Source organism: Apostichopus japonicus, chromosome 9 (genome assembly GCF_037975245.1).
Source record: "Apostichopus japonicus isolate 1M-3 chromosome 9, ASM3797524v1, whole genome shotgun sequence".
Taxonomy (NCBI): Eukaryota; Metazoa; Echinodermata; class Holothuroidea; order Aspidochirotida; family Stichopodidae; genus Apostichopus; species Apostichopus japonicus.
Window position 1 is genome coordinate 1,943,115 of NC_092569.1, and position 13,270 is coordinate 1,956,384.

The 13,270-nt window shown below is 38.5% G+C and overlaps 1 protein-coding gene across 4 annotated transcripts in view; it reads left to right on the forward strand.

The window, feature by feature from the left end:
• The window catches only part of LOC139974373 (tRNA dimethylallyltransferase-like), a 121,183-nt gene that overhangs the window by 94,513 nt on the left and 13,400 nt on the right, over positions 1 to 13,270 (forward strand). For 2 of the 4 annotated variants that reach the window (XM_071981479.1, XM_071981480.1), the window contains exons 3-5: positions 8,352 to 8,675; positions 10,282 to 10,518; positions 11,782 to 12,563. In XM_071981479.1, coding sequence (XP_071837580.1) covers positions 8,529 to 8,675; positions 10,282 to 10,518; positions 11,782 to 12,563 — 1,166 coding nt within the window. In that variant the 5' untranslated portion in view covers positions 8,352 to 8,528. Of the gene's footprint in view, positions 1 to 8,351; positions 8,676 to 10,281; positions 10,519 to 11,781; positions 12,564 to 13,270 lie in introns of those variants that run through there. The other 2 variants (XM_071981481.1, XM_071981483.1) reach the window with 2 other exon arrangements.

The window sequence follows — 13,270 nt, forward strand, 5'->3', positions numbered from 1 at the left end:
TTTCCAAGAGTTGCAAAATATAGCCCCGTTTTGCAGGTCTGCACCCTCCATTTTACCCAAATTTCTGGAAAGGGAGGGGCAATCCTTCCCCCCCCCCCCCGGGAAACATATCTTCATCCCCGGTCCGTCACTTCAAAATGGTGGTTTCACCCTGATATTGTTTCTAAACAATACAAGGCATGTTATGTTTATACGTACTACATTTAGTTATGACGCATTGACGTCCCCTTCTCTCTATAAAATACGAAGGCCGTCAACTGTTGGTTGTCACTATAACCCCCCCATGTTTAACTTCCGACTGCACTGAACTAAACAGCTCCCTGTTCTGAGCTTACTTGACGAAGTCCAGAATATGTTAGCATTTTTGGGAACATCGGAAATCAAGAGTTTATACAGGAAGAGGTATTAAATCCTAAGTTCCTTTGTTTTATTTGATCAAACTGTAGAAACAGGTTCATCTGAAGGTTACGCTAATAATTGCTTCCATCAAGGCCTGCTGCAAAGACTTCTTGGAAAATGGTGATTCATTTCTGTACCCATAAAATATCAGCGAGGGTTCCAAAGTTGTCTTTGTTCGAAAACTATATATATATGTATAATCCGAAAGCGGTAGTATCAGTTAACGGCATAAGTGGTGTATACAAAACAGAGAAATCAGTTTCATGGGTGTTTGCCTTAATCTCATTAAGACTGAATGCTAGAGATAAGTCTCTCAAAGTTTACATTTTGAGAAAATGTTGGGAGTTATTGTGTCTTATATCATAATGTGTATAGACTTCACATTGAATGAGTCACCTTTTCACCCTAACGCCATTCACGAATGGAAACTGAACACGACAAAGGGCGGCATCTTCCGCACGAACCGATGAGGTTCGCAGTATTGCCACGATTGAAGTGGGGGCAAGGGGTGGGGTTGAGGTGGGGGAAACCGGGGGTGGGGTAATGGAGAAAACTTCAGGGACCTGGGAAATGCTGGATGAAATTATAATCAATTGTAAGTTTCATAATATATTCAAGGGGAAAAGGAAGAGGGGTTCGGTGACATATTTTTTTCACCGTGGCCATACTTGACTCTCCTTCGGTCTGCAACCCCCGGCTAGCTTTCCAAAGAATTAACCGGTTTAACTATACAATAAAAAAAAGATGAACGGTTTACTTGTTAAACAATCAAACTTGTACCGGTTAACGATAAATTTAGGAGCGAGCACACTACTTTTATTTTTCAGGCAGGGGAGGGGCGGGGGGGGGGGGCTAGTGGTATGCATAATTTCTGGCCTTGCCTAATGCTGAAAATAAGTTATATAACTACCATAGCATAAAGCATAAGGAAATGTCAGCCCCCACAAGCTACATGCACTAACGGAGTACATGCGCACACGGCTCTCTCGTCTGCCCGTATGTTTCCTTTTCATTCAAAAGTTACCGGAATTTTCACTTTCACTAAAATACATAACGCAAAAGTAGGCGTCAATCGATTTGATATATCGCTCAATCAACAGATCATTTCATTGTATAATCAGGAAGCATTTAAAACTGTCTCTCTCTCAATAGAAGTAGTTAAAACGAAACCGGGCTACAACTAGTATCTTCAAACTAAAATAACATCGTAACGAAACTGCTAGTTGGATTTGGTCGGGACTTTCCCCCCGCAGTCCCCAGCACGTCGGTTTTTGTGTAGAGTGTAGTTCCAAATTTAAATTGGCTGGATGTGATGTATTGGTTGTCATTATCAAGTTCTCCTTTTCAACTACGGTCACACAGCCTCGTCTGAAAAGGCGGGAAATTGTGACGTATAAAGTAATCTTATATTAGTCCGGAAGGTTAGAGACAAAGCTTCAATTGGTCCTTCCTTTGAGAACGATCGACAATTTGAACTTCCCTTTTGAAACACACTTGAAAGTCTTATGCATGCGTGGTATGCGTTTTGTTCGTATAAAGAACTAAGACACAAAGACATTTTGACAATGCTTGTCCCATTCCATGCTCTGTTAAACAGATATGGCGGGGTCTCCGAAACTGTATATTTACAGTTGAATGATTAAAGCAAATTTAGTTAACTATAGGCTCAGAATTTTTAACAATAATGTCAGTTAATTAAATACGACGCAAATATATATATAACCCTTCGACCTTTTTCGTTGAGATATTGGTGTAGTATAAGTTGCCTGGGCTTGACCTCTTATACATGTCATTACCATACGGTTACAGATATAGGCTTCATGATCAGGGGGATGGGCCGGGTGTGAACTATACAGCCCATGGCCATTATGGTCAATTAAAGGGCCCGTGGAAATATGGCATGAAGAACAACGTGAGTATGATAAATTGTCTTAGAGGTATTCTAACCCGACTCCCATTCTTGAAATAATGTCCATTTTATGTAACTGAATTTGAAATTGCTTTCATTCACTGAGTGAACTTCAAAAATCTTGAAAGTGCATTCAGGAGATATTTAATAGGTGGCGCTCTACTAAAATAGAGACTTTACTCTAATTGATGCGTATAGTGTGTTACGATATCCACTCTCCTGTTAGATTCCAATTAGTCTATAAACATGAAGATCACGTCCGTTGCCATATTTCGTAAAGTTACTACTGATTCTTGTCCAACAACCCCTCCCCCCTCACCTCCGCCCCACCCTCACACTACCACCGCAAAGTGGGCCTTTCGGTTAACCAACCGTCTACAACACAGGCGCTACCTTATCAAGCATAAATATGAACTTTCTTAGCCCCCTTGATTGAGCAAATCCAAAATTTATTATGGGAAAGCTTTGACCGCAACAACTGTTCTTTAGAGAGCAAAAAAAAAAGATGCAATTTTTTCTCCCTAGTTCTTATAGCCGTGTTTGTTTCTATTTGTACGATATTTGTGAACTTGGGCTCAGAAGGTTCACAGGTGTTTGCCAGTTAATTTTCATCTTCCATGTCTATCCATATCTGTGTGTACGTCCGGTATGCGGTTAGTGTGTTCTAAACGGCTACTGTTGATATTGTGGTTAACCCTGGCTATTCGAAAGACAAACGTAATAATTTGAGGTTTTTATTTAAAAGTCAAACGCAAATATTCAGGTACATGTAGATAATACAATCGATATCTAAGGCATTAAAGTCCTGGGTTAAACTAACAGAAGAGTTTGACCAGATATTTCCATAGAATCATCAGACAATTTTGGGCAAAAGGTCATTCAGCATATTTTAAGTCTTATTCAACAAGAATAAACTTAAAAACAAGAAATGAAAAAAAGAAGCGTTTGTGATTAATACAATACATAGTCTTTAATTGATAATTTTCAGTATAACCGAGGCAGTTTTGTAAAGTTTCTATTATTATTAAATTCATGTTAACATAAACTGTAACGTGTATAGTAAATTCTATTCTAATCTCCAATTTAAGAAAAACGCACGAACGGACCTTCTCATCACTGAATGAAGTAAACTTAATGAGCTCTTAAGATTACATGAATGTCAAATCTTAAGAGTACATGAATGTAAAATCTTGCGGATAGTGGAATAACTTAGTTGATCTCCGCAAGCCTGACTTACTGTTGCTAACATTGAAACCAGTTACCGGGTGTTCTGGTTCATTTAAAGTATTAACCCCCCCCCCCCAACCACCCCCAAGCCCTCTCCATGCAGCTCCTTTTTGCATAGGAAAGACCTCAGTTAACCCCACAAATGACTGATTCAAATAAAACATTTGTTGGTTGAGATACAACAAAGGATCTCTGAATGGTGTGAATATCAAACACAACACCGGGAATACAAAACTTGTTTGCGTTTGTACAAATGCTTCTTTCTAAGAATTCGATTTTTACGATCCACAATGCATGGTAAGTATATCTTTGTTCGTCTGGTCTGGTATTATAGATTAAAAAAAGTCCTCTAAAAACGTTCCTTCTACAAAGCCATTGCGTCGGTGTATGTAAGTGTAAAAGGTAAGTTTGCTATCGCGGTATTTCACCAAAACTTGAAGCAATTATTCGACGATTTTTCTCGAAAAGTTGTGTAGAGCTGTCAGTTGCACATGTACCTTAAGCAGATTGCTTTGTTCATGGTGACTTTCATCGAAAGCGAAAAGGGGGTGGAGGGGGGGGGGGTAAGTCAAAGTGGGTTAAAGACAACGGCGAGGAGTTAGTAATGTTGGCACAATAGGAAATTGCTGTCGATGGATTGATTGATCGAATTAATTAACCAAACGGACTTTTCTGAGGCGAATTTTATATAGTAACCTCAGGAGGAAAACCCTGTATTGTATATGCTGAATCTGACGATTTTTGTCAATAAAATTTTACCGGGACGATATAATGAATTGCAATTGTGAGGTTTCTTTACAAACACAATGTCAACTAACAGGAATCAGAAATTGATCAGGACGTGGAATAGTATATTTACTGCTTCAAGTTTGACTAATTTAACAACACAATACTGTAGACAGGCAGTCACAGATGTCTCATTAGAAGTGGTAAACTTTATTCATGATTTTACAATGTAGACAAAAGTTCTTTACTATATACACTTCGCCTATACAAATAACCACGTAATCCTACAAAACCCTGGCTGATATTTTAACCTCTTTTGTGTGTGATATTTTAACCTCTTTCCATCACCAGCCACAGCCTGCAACTCACACACAAGACTAAGGGTCACATCACTTGCACTACCACCAATGTCATCTATCTGATCTCTTGTAGAGTTTGCGGCATCCAGTATGTTGGCGAAACCAAAACCACCCTCAAGAAGCGATTCTATGGTCACAGATCCACAGTCAACACCATGAAGACTGAGACCCCAGTTGGAGAACATTTTAACCTTCCCAACCATACCATTAACGACATGTCCCTACAGGGGATTGAATCCTTAGGTAGCCGTCCTGACCTAGTACGTATCAGCAGAGAGAGGCTCTGGATGCAACGCCTTCGTACCATTCAGCCTCATGGGCTGAACATTCAGGAAGGACATGACTAACTTTCCTCTGTTCCCTACTCCTTCTCCCCTTTCTCCCTTCCCCCCCCCCCCCCCTTCACTCTTCCTCTCACAGCTCTCTTCCCCTCCATTTTTCTTCACACCTTTTTGTCTTTGTCCCTCTCCAGTTTATTCCTTACCCTGTGCCTTTAATCCTCTCTTTGTCCCTCCACAGTTTATCTCCTTCCTCTCCTCTTCTCCTGTTGCTTTCTACTTATAATCCCCTTTCATCCATCTCATTGTGTTCACCGTGCTCATTAACCTGTCTGTATTCTGTGCGTGTTTTTGTCCCCTCTGTTACTGTAACTTGTCATTTAGCCTCTGAAGAAGATCCTGCTAGGATCGAAACGTCAGGCCAACTTACTTTTACACACTCTTTTGTGTGTGTATACACATAGCAATAAGCTGACTATTTTAGGTAGACCGATACACTATCGGTCACCTTTAGCTTACAGATAAAGCTTTATTAATAATCAACAAGTGGGTTAATCTATTCATTCTATTGACTACCACAACTAATTCACCACGCAGTGAATGCGGCCTACCGTCAATCTGAGTTTCCTAGAAGCCATAAATAATCTTAAGACGGTGTAGTTACCGGATCATACATAACATAGGTTTGATATTTATTGTAAACCTGATCTCTAATGTACAATGGTATCTTCTTTAAACAGAATGCGATACAATGCTTGTATAGACAAACAATGTTCTATAGACTAACATCCTCATCAACACGTGGTTACGATATGAGAGTACCAGTTGAGCGATTGTTTTTCCTTTTTCGTGCGCACAGTGGCTTCGATGGCCAGAAAGGATCCCGGTTACAATTATGTTGTCATAAATCCATTGTATTATATACTTATGGGCGTAATTAGAATTTTCAGTACTTTGAGTATATTATTTAAATGAGTATAGGTATATCTATTAAATTGAGATAAGTATATTATTTAAATGAGAATACATTATTCTTTACTGTTTTTTTTTCTTTTTTCTTCTTATTGTTTTATGGCATTGTATTTTCTAGATTGTTTGTAAAGCGCACAGATGCATCGCGCGTAGTGCGCTATATAAGATTTTATTTACATTACATTACATTCTTAATACCATACAAAACAGACTTCAAGAGAGTCCGTACTCGTCTTCTAGCATAGCAACCTGTGTACTCATACTCATGCTGCTGTAGTCATACTCACGCTGTTGTACTCGTTCTCATACTGTTGTACTCGTAGTCATACTGTTGTACTCGTTCTCATACTGTTGTACTCGTACTCACGCTGTCGTACTCAAACTGTTGTAGTCGTACTTATACTGTTGTACTCGAACACATACTGTTGTAATTCGTACTCATACTGTCGTTCTCGTACTCATACTGTCGTACTCGTACCCATGCTGTCGTAATCGTACTCACGCTGTCGTACTCACACTGTCATACTCGTACTCATACTGTCGTACTCGTACTCATACTGTCGTACTCCCGCTGTCGTACTCGTACTACAGGTCTGTACCATATAGTTTCTCGGTCCCCCTGATTCACCTCGGACCGACAGAATGTAGCCCGCGAGTCTATATCCCTCGTCAGGTTTTTTTTTTTTGTGCCCTCACATTCTGTACTCTAGTATCTATCTTGTATGAGCACTACACAGTAAACAGGCCTATATATTTTATCTGGTGATTTTCGGAGGGTAGAATAGTGGCACGTGGAGTTTCGTTGTATCAACGATATCAGTATACAAGGTATAAATTTGCACCATTGATACAGTAAGTCAAACGTTGGGCTTAGGCATGATCACTGACACCATTGAAATGATCATGACCCTAAACATCTTAGAATTCAGCGACGATGGGAAGGATAAGTGGAACGGGGGGGGGGGGGGGGTTATAAAGGCCAGGTTTGTGAACTTCAGTTTAGTTCACAACTTTCAGCTGAAATTTACCAAACGTGCTGGCTAACCACTAGATTACTAAACGGGCCGTTCCATATATTACGGGCATATACCTTAGTGGTATCTTGGTGTCTTTGTAACACACAATTAAGACAACCTATATATTTACATATATACCATTGTAAAAAAAAAATAGTAGCTGTTGTGTTTAGAAACAATTGCTGCCTTTTCCCCTCTTCTTTAACTAATAATAAAAAGTATATTCGTTAATTATTCCACAAATTTCTCATTTATTTTCTAGTGATGACAAGTCCATTAAAACTGTCACACTTTCACCGTTGGACTCCCAATTTAAAAAATGACCCCAAACTGCCGATAAAATTGAAAAGTTCTATTGAAAAAGTTGTTGAGTTTTGCTAATGAAGTGCGCGATACGATAGAACAAAGGAACTTCAGTAAACAAAAGAAGTGAAATGTTGCAGCATACCCTGCACATCCATAAATCTATATACATATATGATTGCATGCATTGAAACTTATCTCGAATTGAAATTAGTTACGGGCACTCGAGAGACCAGCTTATCTTCATATGCAATATGGACACGTGCAACTAATTTGAGAAGCGATTGCGTCACTTCCTTTACTTACTAGATAGGAATGGACCTTGGAGGATTTACAGCATCAAATAAAAGCCGAGTTAGTGTTTTTGTCGTTTGAGATTCTTAAGGGTATCCAAAAAAAAACAAAAAAAAAACAAAAAAAAAAGAAGCATGTAATTAATTGTATGATAGTAAAGGTGGCCAAGCGATCTACATATGCAACATGTATGTGGTTAAGAAGTGAAGACTTAATTCGGTTACTCGTTTAGTTTCCAAGGAACGGGAAATTGTTTATTGATTGAAAGGATCGATCAGAACCATTATATGTTTCCTGTGGACGATCTGTTGCAGTTGGAGGAAAGAGCAAAAATAGGGGGAAAGGGCAAAGGTCTTCTTTATTGCTTCCAGAAATTAAAAAGGGATATTCCGGTGGCAGAAGATGCAACACTCGTATGAAGAAAATAAAAAACTATTTTAATTGAAAACACCATCTCAACTTCTTCTTTCTAAATCTAGATATGTTTTGTTGTAATTTCAATATATAAACGTTAGACGTCACGACGTTTCGATCCTAGTAGGAACTAAGGCTAAGGCTAAGTGTATCGAAGTATAGGTGGTATGTGGTATCTTCATGGCAAATGTTCTCTTTACGTAGAGTTTCGTGAATATGCAACATGTTATACTTGTTATATATATATATATATATATATATATATATATATATATATATATATATATATATATATATATATAGATATATATATATATATATAGATATATATATATATATATATATATATATATATATATATATAGGGATTCTCTCTATAAGCATGCTCAAATTTGAATCTATGCCTCAAAATGGATATTCTGACGTATACAATTTCTTTTTACCCCACCCCCAGATCCTCGTAAATGGGTGTTGGCTTGAATGACCCAGGGCCAGAAACCCTTGGATTCGCTCCTGGAACACTGTTATAGACAAATCGGTAACGTCTACGAAGGAATTGTTACGGTACTGAGAAGGTGATTCATGTATAGCGCCATCTGTATCACCGACTGCTACCAAAAAACAAAAAAAAATGGCGGCCTCCATGTGCCAAAACATTGCCAAACAGGTTCCACCAGTTGTTGTGATATTGGGAGCCACTGGAACGGGAAAATCCAAGTTAGCTGTTGAAATAGCGAAGAGATTTCAAGGTGATATTATTAGTGCCGATTCAATGCAGGTATAAATGCGTTAGACATGTTTTTTTAATAAGTCGAGTGTAGCGTACAGTACAGCCTAGTGGGTACAAAGTTAGGCCTAGTAGTAGTACTAGTAGTAGTAACTAGTATAGTCAGTATTGCGAAGTTCGGAACACTTCGAAGTTCGGACACCTCTAAGAAATACACGATTTCACAATGACAACCTACAGCAAAAGCCAATTTCACGAAAAACTACGAAGCTACAGTTATTTTCTCTCCAAAATGACCCATGTACTTACATATTTGTCAATAAAAGGAAGTTAGTTGTGGGGTGTTTTAAGGCTTAGGTGTCCGAACTTAGCAGTGTCCATGCTACTACTAGTACTAGTACTACTGGGACAGTGCACTGCATAGTGGCAAATATACCACAGAATATATAACTTCACCTAACTTGGTTTAGGCAGCCTAACTTTAGGCGCCACTTAAGTTTACCATACTACTACACAGTGCAACAGTTTGCATAGCAGATGGTCTAGCTTTATCAAACCAGCATTTAAGTTGGGCAGCAAAAATGAAAAAAAAAAAGAAGAAGAAAAGCTGCTAAGAAACTTGGTACATCATGGAAGAGCAACGACATTCCTAATTTAGGGCCTAGACTATGCATAGGCTCAGCCTCATACTCTACAATATTGTTCCATTATCGTTGCCTCAGTGTCTACTCATGTTTACTGTTATGGACCAGTTACTGTGGCATCTGAGTCAAACTAACCACTCTGGCAAAGCTAAATACTATTTCGACAAAATCTGATCACAATGTAAAATATTGAGCAAATTGAAAGGCTTACTATCAACCAATTGGTTATAATATATAAGCGAAGTGGATATATAGCCGTCAGACGGTTCCTGATTCCATTTTTTTTTTCATTTTTCAATTATCATTTTTTTTTTTTTTGACCTGACGGCTAAATAGTAAACTGGAATCGGGAACCAACTGACGGCTATATATCCACTGCCATATATAAGAAAATGAAAAGAATAAAAACAATAACTTGGAAGTTAAAAAAAAATGAAAAGAGCAAATACATTTGGAATCAGTGATATCAAAATCCTACGGTCACTTGTTCAAATCCTTACAAAAGTTCTTTACTCTTTTCAAATTAATCAGCAAGCTGGTTGACAGGTTCTGGTAGGATACACCATTCTCTTGTTAAAAACTATTCTTAGTCTTGTAGCAAAGAGAAGAAAAGATGTGTGTATTGTGCCGGCAGTCGGTGAACATTACAGCCCATGACCCAGGATCTTCCACAAGGGCTGAGTCGTCAAGATCCACCTGGCCCCCACACCTTATAATTGATGCTCTAAGTTGAATATGGACTAAAAAATATCTTGAATAAAATATGACTTCATCCACTTCCATTGGCGAGCTCCAAAAACTGTAGATAAATCTTCTGACATTTGTAAAATTCCTGCGATCCACCAAATACTTTTTGTGACCCATGTGCACCATAGTTTGTTGATTGTCATATTTGATGTTAATCCATATTTTTTTAAGCAGTTTCTGTAGTTTATGCTCAAGGTTTCTAACAGGTACTGTGGCTTCAGTCCTTCCCTTCAAGAAACTGATGAAGCTTATTTCAAATTTTACAGGTGTATAAAGGTCTGGACATCATCACCAACAAGGTCACAGAAGAGGAACAGGATGGAGTACCTCACCATCTGTTGGGGGTGGTCAGCCCCTTATCACGGTTCACAATCGTCGACTTTCGGGACAGAGCCGTGTCTATGATAGATGAACTGTTAAGATCACACAAGATGCCTGTCATTGTTGGAGGCACTAACTATTACATCGAAGCCTTGCTATGGAAGGTCCTAATCGAACAAAAGGTAAGCTACATCATTGAAATTTAACAACCAGGGCTTGGTTATTGGTACAGTAGGAACAGAAAATTGATTTATTCTATCATATAAAGAACAGTTTTTAGTGAAGTTTTTTTTTTTTAATTTCCTCCACAGTTTAGGACACACAGTAACCGAAGTCAATGCTTTTTTTATTTTTATATAAAGAACAAGGTTTGATTGAATTTTTGAATAGCTAAGTAATGGATTGACATTACTGCTGCACTAACATTACTGCTTGAAATTAGGAGTCAATATTATCATCAAGTTAGTCGTGCCTTAAAGGAGCATCCAGATAACTTAATATCTTGAAAACAATAATAACTGTAGAAGCATTACATGCACTCAATTATCATCTATTTTCTTGAACTAAACAAAAATAAATTTCTGCTTTTGTCCTGTAATGTTTTTTCTGAAAAGATGGGAGGTTGGAAAGATATGCATAGTATATCGCCCTCCAAACATGAAAGATCCTTAAAATTAATATCAAAAAATTTGCATCAAAATTTTCAAACGATTGTCACTCGTGTATTAACTTGAAGGGGCATTCCACTGCCGCTGTCAAAGTATTTTCTGTCGCTGAGTTAATTTGAGATTTCTTTTAATCAGGGATTCCTCAATCCCTGGGATGAGTCAGAATCTCTTGCACATTGTAGGACACACAGTAACTGGAATCAATGCTACTGAAATTTGTTTTTTTTTAAGATTCTGTGAGGTGAAAGTTACAGTATGTCATAGTATGAGAAGAGTGACCCCAAAATGTTGATATTTTCAGAGGAAGAGGAGTAGTTAAGCATACCATTCCCAGTATTCATCTTATAAGGTCCATAATACATAAGGACCTCTAATTTTTGAATTTTTAAACAAACAAGAAATGAAACGGAAAGAAAGAAAAAATGAAAAAAGAGAGGTTTGTTTGTGTGCAGACACAATGAGATGGGTTTTTTCTGAGGCTGGTATGCTTGGGCTTTGGTTTTTCTGCTGCAGCCAGCTTAACTTTAGTGTGAACTGAAAAAACAAAAGTAATGAGTCATGAACCAAGTCAGCAACTTTCCAACATATAGTGAGTAACAAGTAATTTTAAAACCTAAAAGCTGGTACACAAAATGTCAACTCTATACAGATTCCCTTACTTTGAAGCGCATGAAACCAGCAAAAACTTACAAACTGGAAGCGTTCCATCCTATTCTAATCATATAATGGTTTTATGGCGATTGATATGCAATGATTTTTTGAATTTTCTGTCGACAGAAGAGGTACAACTCATCAGCCGAGGGACTGTTAATAGAGGCTGTTGGCATTGTAGATAAATTAAAACTACCCATGACTAGTCTGGCTTCCTCCAGTGTTGGCTTCATGGAAAAGATTTCGGTGCCAGAGGAGTATGGTGAAGAACAGACTAAGAAAACGAAACAAGGTTGTGATCAAAAGAGCAGGTCAGGTGAGAGTCCTGTTGGAGTTTATCAGGAACTCTCCAGGACGCTAAGGGAGATAAGTAAAGGGCCTGTGAGAGGACCAAGTTGGTGCAAAGAGGAACATCCAATAGACAATGTTGATAAAAGGAGGGGTGTTCTCAGAGGAGAGGTTAATGATGTAAATTCTGAGAACGAGATGGAGATGTTGGAGGGTAAAAACAACACCCTTGAAAATAAGTTTAGTCCTTCAAACTTAGACAATTGCACTGAAGATGAAAAAGATACTACGGAGGAGGTATGTTATCGGAGTGAGTCCTTGCAACGGGAGGAAAAGTTTGTTGGAGCTGCTGGGACAGAACTTGGACATAAAGACTGTGACTCTAACCCGATTAAAAAGCCACTTGAGGGTTCCTGCATCTCCACTGGTCAACAAGATGAATTCACCGACTCGGAGGGCCTCTCATTCTCGGTAGAGGACCTTGGTGATGATCACGATGATGGCTTTGCTATTATTGATGTGAAGAAGTCTTCCAGCTCCGCTCTCCATCGGATATTATCGACGGTTGACCCAGATATGGCCCTGAGGTTGCACCCAAATGACAAGAGGAAAATAACACGGTGAGACTGGTATTTGTAACACTACTCTTGTGCAACTAGCTTAGTTCTGTGCGACTAGCTTAGACTTGTGTGACTGGCTTAAACTCTCCAGGCATCGACTTTAATATGAAAATAAATAGTTTAGAATGTAGCTAATTTGCATATACGATTCTGGACACATGTCAGCCTGTGATTATACAAAATTATATGTTATTGGTCATTTTTTATTAGGAGAGGTACTGTATATCAGATGTCTTAAATGAACAGAGCACAAGAGATTTTGGTCTTGCCTGACTTTTGTTAGACTTGTGTGACTAGCTTAGACTTGTGTTGGACTTGTTTCACTAGCTTAGACTTGTGTGACTAGCTTAGACTTGTGTGACTAGCTTAGACTTGTGTGTCTAGTTTAGACTTGTGTGACTAGCTTAGACTTGTGTGACTAGCTTAGACTTGTGTGACTAGCTGGGACTTGTCTGACTAGCTTAGACTTGTGTGACTAGCTTAGACTTACTTTAGACTTTTGTGTCTTGCTTAGACTTGTGTTAGACTTGTCTGACTAGCTTAGACTTGTGTGACTAGCTTTGACTTACTTTACACTTTTGCGTCTTGCTTAGACTTGTGTTAGACTTGTCTGACTGGCTTAGACTGGAGTAAGACTTATGTGACTATCTTAGACTTGTGTGACTAGCTTAGACTTGTGTTGGACTTGTGTCACTAGCTTAGACAAG